Raw genomic sequence first — 11,508 nt, forward strand, 5'->3', positions numbered from 1 at the left:
ATTTCTATTCTATTCTATTCTATTCTATTCTATTCTATTCTATTCTATTCTATTCTATTCTATTCTATTCTATTCTATTCTATTCCCCTTCAATTTATTTTCTGGTTTTATTTCTATTCTATTCTATTCTATTCTATTCTATTCTATTCTATTCTATTCTATTCTATTCTATTCTATTCTATTCTATTCCCCCTCGATTTTTTTTCTGGTTTTATTTCTATTCTATTCTATTCTATTCTATTCTATTCTATTCTATTCTATTCTATTCTATTCTATTCTATTCTGTTCTATTCTATTCTATTCTATTCTATTCTATTCTACTCTATTCCATTCTATTCTATTCTATTCTATTCTATTCCCCTTCAATTTATTTTCTGGTTTTATTTCTATTCTATTCTATTCTATTCTATTCTATTCTATTCTATTCTATTCTATTCTATTCTATTCTATTCTATTCTATTCCCCCTCGATTTTTTTCCTGGTTTTACTTCTATTCTATTCTATTCTATTCTATTCTATTCTATTCTATTCTATTCTATTCTATTCTATTCTATTCTATTCTATTCTACTCTATTCTATTCTACTCTATTCTATTCTACTCTATTCCATTCTATTCTATTCTATTCTATTCTATTCTATTCTATTCTATTCACCTTCTATTTATTTTGTTTTTCTCTTCTCTTCCATTCTATTCTATTCTCTCACTTTAAATCAGTTTTCTGGTTTGTATTTTTCTGCCTTTAAAAATGTTCCCTTATCCCACATTTGATAGCCCTTTAACCCTAACCCCTTTAATCCTGCACTGGCTTAGTCTCTTAAAAGCTTTGATTTTCTTCCAGGTTTAATCCCATTTCCCATTTATTTTTACTTATTCCTACCTCCCATTTAACCCCTTTAAAATGAAGCTTTTAAATACCTGCTCCACGCACAGGCAGCCTCTCCTGTGGCACTTGAAGTGCTGAGATGTGTGAAGAATTTTTGCCATAATCTTACAAACCATGTCTTTGCCATTGCACTGTTTTGCTCTTTGCCTTTCTCAGAGAATTATCATCTAAGATACTTAATTGGGAATTCCAGGAGAAATTTTAGCCCCAGTTTTAGAGGGGAATGGAGCAGCTCCTCCTCGTTTTCCGGGGGGGTTGGCAGCCTCACACCTGGAGCAGGGACTGCAACACTGGAAGCACAAGTCAGTCCTGTGTTTTCTACCACCAGTGAGGGCAGGGGACAGGAAAACCAGGGGATTTCAGTCATGAGGAAGCACAACTCCTGAGAGCACTGGGGCTGCAGTTTCACTGGCTGAAGGACCTTGGAATTGCACAGAACATTTACTCTGAAGGATTAAATATTGCAATATCTCTTCAACCATCTACCCATAAACGTGCTGAAGCCTGAACTGTCTTAGACTTTCATTTCCCTTTGTCAACCCCTACCCTGAACCATTTTTGTATTCAAGGCAAGTTTCTTCCTTGAATATTGAGGGGGGAAAAGAAACTGAATTTTGAGCATTCAGAAACAGATGCTAAAATAGAACATTTCTCAGGAGGTTGCTCCCCACCCAGCACGTGGCCACTTAAAACAGAGCCCCAGGGAGTGCTCTGAGCCTCTCCTCTGTCTCCTCAGGATAATGGGAGCTTTTTGGGTGGTTAGGTTGCCATGTGTTGGCATTCTGTAACAATAAAATATACAGGCCTTATCTGCTAAGAAACTTATTTAGTGTGACAGTATCAGTTTATGGAGAAAATCAGCTTGATGTAAAGTCATATTTTTATTGAGCCAAGCATGTTTTCCAAAAGCAGCCTGCCCTGTTGTGGTCAGATTGTTTCAGATTGCATATTTCATTTGCACACTTTATTTATAAAGCATCTGAGACCTAAGTCATCCTTGCTCACCTCTAGATGGTTGTATTAGGAATTACCATCTGTTCCTGTCAAAATTCTCTTTACAGTTGCTCTCTTTGAGGTACAGCATTGCAGAGGGCTGTGAATGATTTCAGTGGAAGGTTTTACAGAACTGCAGAAAGAAAGCACTACTACTGTTTGTTTCTTCCTAAATAAATGTCACACCGAGGTCAAGGGAGGGAGTACAGTGCATGCAGACCTAATAATTACATGACATTGTTAATTATCTTCCCTAACACTGCAGCTGCAAACAGTCTGCAGTTAAAAGCACCTAGCAAGTATTCCACAGAGGCTGTAAATGACACCCCCAATTCTTGAAATGGATCAGCAGTTTTGTAATCCCTTGCAGCTCACCTCTGCTGGGAACTCCATCTCCTACAGGGATTTCATTCTGCCACTTGATACACTGAATAGTAAGGAACTGGAAATGCTTCTATTGATGGTGTAGCTCACCTACCTCTGAAGGCAGGGCTCACTGCAACTGGATCATTATCACTCTCAAGTTCCAGGCAAGCAGAACAGAGATCACTGTCCCCAGGTAAAGCTGTTGATGTACACAGTCTGACTTGCCTCTCATTCCCTAAAAACCCATAAATAGTGCTTAAACTATGTACAGTCTCATAGAAGTGGGTCTTTATTCTTCCCACAAATAAATTATATTTTTTCTTTTTTTAGAAAACCAAATGTTAACAAAGTATAAAAAGTAATGCCCTAACAAATCTAGAGTGCTGTTATCATTCCATGCTGTCTTTTGATTGCTGCAGTAAAAGATGTATTTCTTCAAAATACTGCTTCTTCCAGCATTGTCTTGTACTCTCTTCGTGGGAGACAGGAACCCCTTTGCACTCCAGCTCCAGCTCCGACTGAGCCGCCAGGTCCTGGAAGGTCAAGGCCACAGTTGCATAATGTTCTGAGGAGAGACAACAGGAGCCTTCAGTGAGCAGCTTTTTAAAGAAAAATTTGCCATTTGTTGCTGCTGGTTCCCTCTCTGCTCTGCCTTTTTCCCAAGGGATGTCCAGCCCAGGCTGGTCCCTCCAGGCCTGGTTCTCCTCCCTGCACAGGAGCCCTGCAGGATCAGAGATCTTGGAAACTCACCCTCAGGCCAGCTCCTACACCTCCACTTCAGGACAAGTCTTTGGCTTGGCACCTGGGGAAGAGAAGGAGGTTCTTGTCAGCACCTGAGAGAATTCCCATTCCTGTTCTCCCTGAAACACAGGGACAGGAGCAGCAGCTTATGGCATTCTGGACACATGTAAACAAGAGCAGGATTGGGGTCTGGGTTTTGAAATAAAAAATGTTTTCATGGAGCTCTCAGTGTGCTGCTTTCCACTGTTGTGTTTCTGCTGTGGGAAAAGACCAGGACTCACTGGGTACTGCACATAAAACAGTGATTTTCTTGCAGGAAACAAGGACAAGCCCAGTTTTCCCCACTGAAATTTCAAAGTGTGACTGAATGATTGTGTTACACAACCCAGCCTGGCCCAATACACAAGTCAGGCACTCCTGCAGATGAAAATGGTTTTTAGGACATTTCAGAAATGCAGCTGAGCTCTAATTATCAGGTTTTCCCCTTCTATTTGCACCAGCATTCAGTTGGGACAGGGTAACACTTGCCCTGAATAGAACAGAGATCATTCCCCCAGTTAAAAAGAGGGATTTGGTTGATAAACCTTAAACCTTTCTCCCTCCTCTCAGTTACAGAGAATTCTGCTGGGTTTTCTGCTCCCTATGCAGGTCCTTAGGTGTGGTCAGTCCCACACAACAAAAGACCCAACTGTTTGGCTCTGAAACAGAGGAACTGAAATACTCACAAGAGAAGCTGAAATTCACAAACTTACTCTGCTTTTTAGCTCAGAGAAGGAGCCACCCTCCCTTCCCCTCCCTTTTTAAAGTAGAGCAGGAGAATTTTACCAGTTCTGTGTATTCACCACTGACACAGCCCTCAAACATCTGGAGTTTGCCTCCTTTCTCTGCTTCAATCACAGCTGGGCACTTGGAGAATTTCTGTACCAACTAAAGAAAAAAGAAAAACACAAAATGCACCAGGCTGGGAGACAAGGGAGGGGAGCTGCAGGAATCAGAGCCATTTCTGTTCCCAGAGGTGGCCCTGGATTTGTAATTTAAAGTTCTCCAATCCCAGCCCAGGCTCCTTTAAAGGACACAAACCCAAAATTAGTGATTCTGCTTTTCATACCCTATAAACAACAGAATCATCAGCTCCAGTAATTAATCTAATTAAGCTGTGGGTAGCAGCAGTGCCATTACTGAGCCCTTCACGTTCCCCAACACCTCAACATCAAAGAGCAAAGCTTTTGTTAAGGAAGTTGCACTCAAACACCACAACAATGCAGCCTCACTTTGTTAAGGGAACACCTGGCAAAAAAAGTTCTAAGGCAGCCTAATAAACTCTCATCAAATGGAATTTGTACTTGACACTGTGATGTGTTTATTATTTACACAACCCTTCAGCAGCATCAGCAGCCACATTCAGTTAAAATGCCTCCTGAAAGTATCACTTACTTCCTTCTTTGTGAAGATGCTGTACAGTTCATCAGCTGGAGAGTTGAAGACTTCCCTCATGTGTATCCTCACTGTTGGAATTTTTACTCCCACCATATCCAGAGCCTGTGGTGTAACAGAGTCCTGCAAAGCAAAAAAACATTCCCAGGAATTAGAATTAGTGTGAGATCCTGACCCTTCAAAGTGCTGGCAGGGCAAGGGGGCTGTCACCTGCAGCTTCTCAAGCACACAGCAATTGCACACTGCATTTCTGCATCTCCTCAGCAGTTTTGCTGCTCAGGAGTCTCTGAACTCAGAGGGAAAGCCTGAAGCCAACACACCTGCACAGGGCTCCCGCCTGCTTTGCGCTCCGTGGCCACGTCCTGACCTACAGCAGCAGCTTTTGTGGGCAGAATCATTCCCAAGGTGAACTCTGCAATGAAGAAAAGCACTTGTCAGTGTGAAACCAAGCTGTTCAACCCCCCTGACATTCAGATACTCACTGAAGATCACCACAACCCTGGAGAATGGGTAAAACTGGGCAGGACATAAAACTCAATCCAGCTTTCCCAGTTTACTCCTAGACTTCCATCAGGAACAGACCTAACAGCAACTCCCCTTCAAAAGGCTTTTCCAAGTTACCTGACCCCAGATCAGAAACACCTGCACAGACAGATGTTCTGATCAAAGAGAAACAACACCCAAAGAAATTCTTCTAAGTCTGGGAGAAGGCTGGAGGGAACCTCAGCACAGAATGGAGCCAACCCTGCCAGAGGCTGCTGCCCTTTGAGTTCCCAGAGTTAAAGAACCTTTGGATACCCTAAAAATCATACACAGTAATTTCTCAAGCCAAAAACTGGTGCATCCAACTTGGGAAAATTACACAGCATTTAACAAAGAGGTAATAATTTAACAAAGTATTTCACAATCAGAGATGTACCTGGTAACAATTTGACTACAAGCTGTAAATGCATCAATTTTTGGAGCAAACTTTCCTGGTTCTTGGAAACACCTGTCATTCACAAAGTACCACAGTTCAAAAAAAAAGAAAGGAAAATTTAAATTTGATTCACCTTTGGTTTAGAAGAACAAGTGAAAATTTATGAATTTAGTAAATTTAGGATAATAAAACTTCACAATCTCAAACGATAACGGCAAGCTTACAGATGAGCAGAAAATGAATTTACAGAGTAAAGAACAGACATAAAGACAGCATTTCAGAAATTCTATATAAAACAAAGGGACACAAAAATAAGGCAGCAGATCAGGCAAGGAAGGCAGTTTTTTAAAATCAGGCAAAAAAAAAAGAAATCCTAATACTGGCCAGTCCAAGTAGGGCCAAGCTGAGCCCTGGCAGGGCTGTGTGACCCAGCACAGCCTCAGGCACTGCAGAACCTTCTGGGCACAGCCACCTTTAAACCATCCTGAGTGTCAGGACTGACTTAACTCAGCTCAGCTGGTGACAATAAAGATCACACCAGCACAAACCCAGGGGTTTGTCACTATCTGAGCAAGCTGTTCAGGAGAGGCACCTGCACAGGACACTCCCAAGGTGCTGATTAATGCACCTGGTTCCATTTACCTGTTTTAAGTGCTTTCAGGTAGTCCCTCAGGGCCTCTCTGACTTTGGTGGTTCCTTCAGTTCTCATCAGCTCCTTCAGGACATCACCTTCCCCTTTCTTCTTGCTAACATTTATCTAGAACAGAAAAATGACAGCACTTAAGAGACCCCAGCCATGAGCCTTTGGGATCTGGCAGCAAAGGAAAGCTTTGGGCTTTGTTTACTATGCTCAGAGGACAGCTGCAATTTCCAATTCATGATCTTGGGGGAGCCAACCTTTGCTAAAAGTAAGTCCTCTTAACACATAAAAAAATGTAGTATCTCCATTCAGTCTAGTTCAGCCAAGAGCTGCTTCTCAGCAGAGGCTGAAGGATCTGTGGGAGCCCAGTATCCACCATTATCCACCCAACACAGAGATTCCCTGAGCTCTTAGGGCTGGGAGTGGTTTGCTGTGTTGGTTGGGGTTTTTTTTTAAGACTACAAGCAGAGTTCTTCTCCAATTTATAGTTAAAATATTATCACAAACATTAATTAGCAAAGCAAACTGCACATTCCTCATTGGTTAATTTGAGAACAGAATAAAGCATTATTCCAAGTATAATAAACAAAAGCATGAAATAAACTATCCACATAGCAATTACCCCACTTAGGATAAATCAAAATACGATGCCTGATGTTGATTAACTTTATTTAAGAACTGTGGACCTATAGAGACATAGCAGTGTTGCACACCTACCTCTGTATCATCTACCTCATTTTCTTCTGACAGGTTAGGAATTTCAACAGATCCCTTATGTTTCTCACCAGACTCTTTCACTGTACCTGTATTAACATAACGAATTCTTAAATGCATCATTAAAACTCTTTCCCCCACAGCAAGAGCTTCACAGGTGGAGCTCATTTGCACAAAGGTGTTACCTGAAGGAGGAGCCTCGGGGCTGATTTAGAGGAACTGAGGAGGAACCTGAGCCTCTGCTGGGAGCTGTGTCCCCATCCAGATGCACCAGGGAAGGGCAGGGACCCAGCTGCTCCAACAGCCTGTGCATCTGAGGGTGGGCAGGGGAACTCCATCTCCTTCTCCCCTGAATGTGCCTGCTCGGGATGCAGGAGCTCCCTGCAATGCTGACCTTGCCCTCTTTCACTGTGCCAAACTCCCAACATGCAGGAACGTTACCAGGAAACACACACGTGTATAATGGAGAGGATACAATTGACATTTTAAAAATAGGAACTTCACCTGCACATTCAGAGCACCTGATATCACTTTTATCCACTTTACAATAAAGAGTCAGCAAGGACAGGAATTCTGCTCCACTTCTGATCCTTTGGGGCCAAGGCCACCCCACTGAGCTGCCCCTTGCTGCTCTGCCTCAGAGTACACTGGAAGGACTGAAGTGAAGGTCTGAGGCTTTTTTATTACCCTGAAGACTCTTCCCCCTGGCCTTGCAAAAGTGCTTTGTTATTTAAATTAACTCGCTAATTAGATGAATCTAGAAAAAAGTAAAATCTCTTCAGAAAGCAATAAGAGAACCAGGCAGGGCTTTCAGCTCAGTGCCAGAACATTAAAATCTAACAAGGTGCTTCATCAGCAGAACTCCCATTCCAACAGCCCAGGGCTGAGCAGGACTGCTCAAGGCAGATGCAGAATTTCTGGGGAAATCACTTTCACAGGAGCCACCTCGGTTCCCCTGCCCATCACTCTCATTACTTTAATGACTGCCCGGAGCCCCCATGACAGAACCCAACTGCTGGAGATGCCAACAGAAGCCCAGGAGCTCCTGGCACGGAGAGCAGTGCAGAGCCGTTGTACCACAGTGCAAAGATCCCTCCCCACTCGGGTCTGAGGGGCTGCACAGCCACACAGGGACAGCAGAACCAGAGCTCAGAGGGGCCCAGGAGAACCTGAGACTCAGAAAAACCCTGGGAACTGGCCAGTGCCATCCCTGCAACACTCCTGGGCCACAGAGCCACCTCAGGGTGCCGTTCCCTGCCCTCTCCAGCACCAGCACACGAGAACCACACAACCCTGCAGACAATAAAACCCAGCTGATCTCTGGCTGCTCCCCAGAAAGGAAGTGCAGCCCTGCAGGAAGGAGTTCTGGGCAGCTAAACACAAACCTGACTTCAGCCAGCTAATGCTACCAGCAGTTTTCACAACTCTTAAAATAAAGTTTCACAGTGCCAGGGGCTGTGCTGGGCAGCAAAGTCCAACCAGAGAACAAACAGAGCTGGTGGCAGAATGTCAGTGCAGCTCTGCATTTTCACTACCACTGTAATGTAAATAAAGCTTGACTGCCTTTTTATCAATCACTCAAATTACGCGATGGAATTTCACTGGAATTCAGTAACAGACTTGGGAATAAATTATTTTTTGGTTTCCTGCCAGTCCAGAGTGAAGCACACATCTCAGAAAGAGCCAGCTGTAACACACTGCTGAAATACCTGCTTTAAAAGGACAAACATGTTTTCACAAAGCTTGCACCACAATGTGGAATGATCCATTAAAATCCTCAATACATCCTCTAAAAATGACAGAACAGCCATTTTTCTCAATTTTAGCGCCATTAAGTACACTCAGTTCCTCACTTTCTTGTTTCTTACCTAAATTGCTAAACACAAAGTTTTTCCTACCTGGGACTTCCCAAACCAGCTGCAAATCTCAGGGTTTTTATCATTTGTCCTTACATACCCACCTTCTAATCAAAGCTTCAAGTCCTAGTTATCCTTGAAGATTTGTAGAACTAATTACAGTTTTTTAGTTCAATCTGAACTCTCACTTCTAATTTAGAGCCCTCAACACACACAACATGCTGGCTGTCACCAAAAAAAAAAAAAAAAAATCATCAGCCTCTGGATTTTTTTTTTTAGAATTTCCTGTGTAGAAGCCAATGAAGCTCTCAAAGCCATGATTCACTCAGCATAGCAAAGTCAGAGCTGTCTCTAAACACCTTGGAGAGAAACACTTTAGAGAGAACTTGCATAGAAACACGAACAAAATACTGTCAGCCTGCTTCTAACTTTATACTCTGAAATAAACCACACAAAGCCGAGCCAACCTCTGTTTAAAGCTTCAGGTGCTCTTAGCTGAACTTAAAAAAACTGGTTACAATTATTTTATCTACACGGATTTAAACTGCACAAGAGTCTAATATTTGCCTTGTTCTCTGTTAACATTTACACCCCACCTCTAAGTGTGGTGTCAGTTTATAACACACTTGGAACATATAAAACTACCTAAACCAAACAACAGTACTCAGTTCAAAGTCCCCTCTTATTGTGGGTGCAGACTTCAATTCCAGATCAGTTCTGGTCCCAGCAATATTCCAGCCAGGCCAGCCTCCACAGCCCAGGGCTGAGGAATGAGGACAGCATTTGGGAAGCACAGCCTGTCACTTGGCACTACAATATCCAGGGACAATTTCCTGTGCAGGCTCATTCCATCAGCTGCTCCTGCTTCTTACTCCAGTGCAAGACACAGGCCACAAGGTGCTGTCAAGTTTTAGGCGTTTAATAAACGGGAAGAATTCCTTGGCATCCCCAAAAGCCAAACTGCAAACAAAGAACTTGTCATGGGACAGGCACAGCCGAGGGCAACTCCAAGAGCTGGGACTGCAAATGGATATGACACAACAAAAAAATGCATGGGCACAGCCAGCACCCCAAATAATCAAGAATTATTTCTACTTCCCACTAAAGAGTTTCATCCTCCTGTAATTGGTAATTCTCAATGTAAACTGCAGCTCGGTTTTGGAAACAGCTGAGATGTGGTATCTCCCAGGTTTTCCTGTTCCCCAGAGCACAGAGGAGCACACAGCTGGAATGTGGAGCTGCAATTTGGGCACAGTGTCACTGAAGCAGCCCCGCACTCGGCTGTCAGTGCCACCACAATGCAGCATTCACTTCTCGCAGAGCAAAGCGAGTGACCGCGCTGACACCCGGGGCCGCAGCGCTGAGCAATAGGCGGTGGGAAAGCCGGGCTGAGGGGAAAGCCAAGCTGGGGTTTCAAGGTTATTTGGGAACACGCATCTCTCCGGCCGGGCCCGCGTGGCTCCCGCATCGCCTCCAGGCCCGGCCGGAGCCACTGCAGCTCCCGCGCTCCGGGCCCGGCTCCGTGCCCAGGGCCGGCCGCGGTGGCAGCGGGCACAGCCCGGGCGGTGCCGCCTCCCCGCCGGGCCCGGACCCGCTGCCAGGCCCGGCCGTGCCCGCGGAGCCCCCGGAGCCCGCCGTACCTTTCCAGCTGAGGCGCAGGTTCCACTCGTAGAAGAAGATGAGTTTCCCCTTGCGGCTGTTGCAGGACGCTTCGCCCTCCACGTGTTTGAGGTCGCCGATCTCGCAGCGCCCGGCCTCGCCCTCCACCACCAGCCCCTCCAGCACCTCCTTCAGCTTCCTCTTGGACCAGCTGGTCGCGTCCCGCTCCGTCCTGCCCCGGGAGGAACCCGCGGGGTCAGCGCCGGCCGCCGCTGCCCCGGCCCTTCCCGCATGCCGGGATTTGTGGCTGCTTTAGGGACTCACCAGTGCCAGTTGTTCACGTTGGTGGCGTCCGCCCGTTCCTCCACGATCCAGCGCGGGTCCCCCTGGCCCCACTTGGCCATGGCGCTGCCGCGGCGCCGCCTCCGCCGCTCCCCCCGCTGCCCGCGGCCGCTTCCGCCGCCACGGCCAGAAGGTGCCAGAAACTTCCCCGCCCCGCCGGAGGAGGAGGAGGAGGAGGAAGGCGAGGCCCGGCCCTGCCCTTCCTCCCGGCGCGGGGGGCGGAGGCGGCGGGGACGGCGGCGCCCGGAGCCTCCGCGCTGCTCTGGGGCCCGGCGGCCGCTCCCGTGCCCGGGAAAAGCCGCTCCCGTGCCCGGGAAAAGCCGCTCCTTCGGGGCTGCTCCGGGGAAAGGCACCGCCTCGCTGGAAAAGAGGAGAGAGAGAGAGAAAAAAAATATGGAGAACAGGAAAATGAGAAAACAGACTCTGGTTTTCAGACGCTGCGGCGGACGATTCTGCGCACAAGAACGGAATTGATGTCCCCAAATTACTCGATCTGAAGCAATGACAAGGCAGCAACCTCTGGAATCGGGTTTATTGTCTTGTCTTTGACACGTGCCAGAAGAAATTAAATACACAGTGAGACAGCGCTGCTGCTGGGAAAGCAGCCCTGCAGCGCAGCACTGCAGCCCTTCCCGCATATTGCTTGTTCTCTTCCTCATCCATCCTTAAACCAGCAACAAAATTAAAATCTGGATAACATTCCCATATTCTTATTGCTCATTTAATTCTGAGCTGTTCCAATGAGTCTCATTGTGGTTTTTCTAAAAATGTTCTTCATGGAGTGTTCTTATCAGAGAGATACATCATCACCAGACTCATCGTTTTCAGACTCATCATCTCCAGGCTCATCGTCCTCAGACTCATCATCTCCGGGCTCTGGGTCCAAAATCACTGCCACCTCTGAAAACTTGACTCCTTTCAGTTCTTTCTCAGGGGCAGGCAGTGTGGGCTGAGGTGTTAAGAAGGAGAGAGCTGGCTTCTGGTTTGTGTCTGTTGGAAAGGAGTCCTGCAAAAAAGTGT

The 11,508-nt window shown here is 45.8% G+C and overlaps 1 protein-coding gene across 1 annotated transcript; it reads right to left on the reverse strand.

Annotated features, from left to right (window-relative positions):
• Positions 1-1,746: 1,746 nt before the first annotated feature.
• On the reverse strand, positions 1,747-10,628 carry LOC131555616 (activator of 90 kDa heat shock protein ATPase homolog 2-like). The gene is made up of 9 exons (XM_058801753.1): positions 10,471-10,628; positions 10,188-10,378; positions 6,695-6,780; positions 5,980-6,094; positions 4,739-4,830; positions 4,419-4,541; positions 3,810-3,911; positions 2,994-3,045; positions 1,747-2,808 (listed from the first exon to the last, which is right to left on the reverse strand). Exons 1-9 carry the CDS (start codon positions 10,548-10,550, stop codon positions 2,633-2,635), a joined length of 1,017 nt encoding a protein of 338 aa, XP_058657736.1. The 5' UTR covers positions 10,551-10,628; the 3' UTR covers positions 1,747-2,632.
• Between the last annotated feature and the right edge of the window lie 880 nt (positions 10,629-11,508).

Source organism: Ammospiza caudacuta, chromosome 3 (genome assembly GCF_027887145.1).
Source record: "Ammospiza caudacuta isolate bAmmCau1 chromosome 3, bAmmCau1.pri, whole genome shotgun sequence".
NCBI lineage: Eukaryota > Metazoa > Chordata > Aves > Passeriformes > Passerellidae > Ammospiza > Ammospiza caudacuta.

Excerpts from the sequence above, each read along its gene's own strand:
- LOC131555616 (XM_058801753.1), bottom strand. The coding sequence starts at position 10,550 with ATGGCCAAGTGGGGCCAGGGGGACCCGCGCTGGATCGTGGAGGAACGG. Across the intron at positions 4,831-5,979 it reads CCTGAAAGCACTTAAAACAG|AGTTCACCTTGGGAATGATT; the intron begins GTAAATGGAACC and ends TCTTCATTGCAG. Across the intron at positions 3,912-4,418 it reads GCATCTTCACAAAGAAGGAA|TTGGTACAGAAATTCTCCAA; the intron begins GTAAGTGATACT and ends TTTTTTCTTTAG.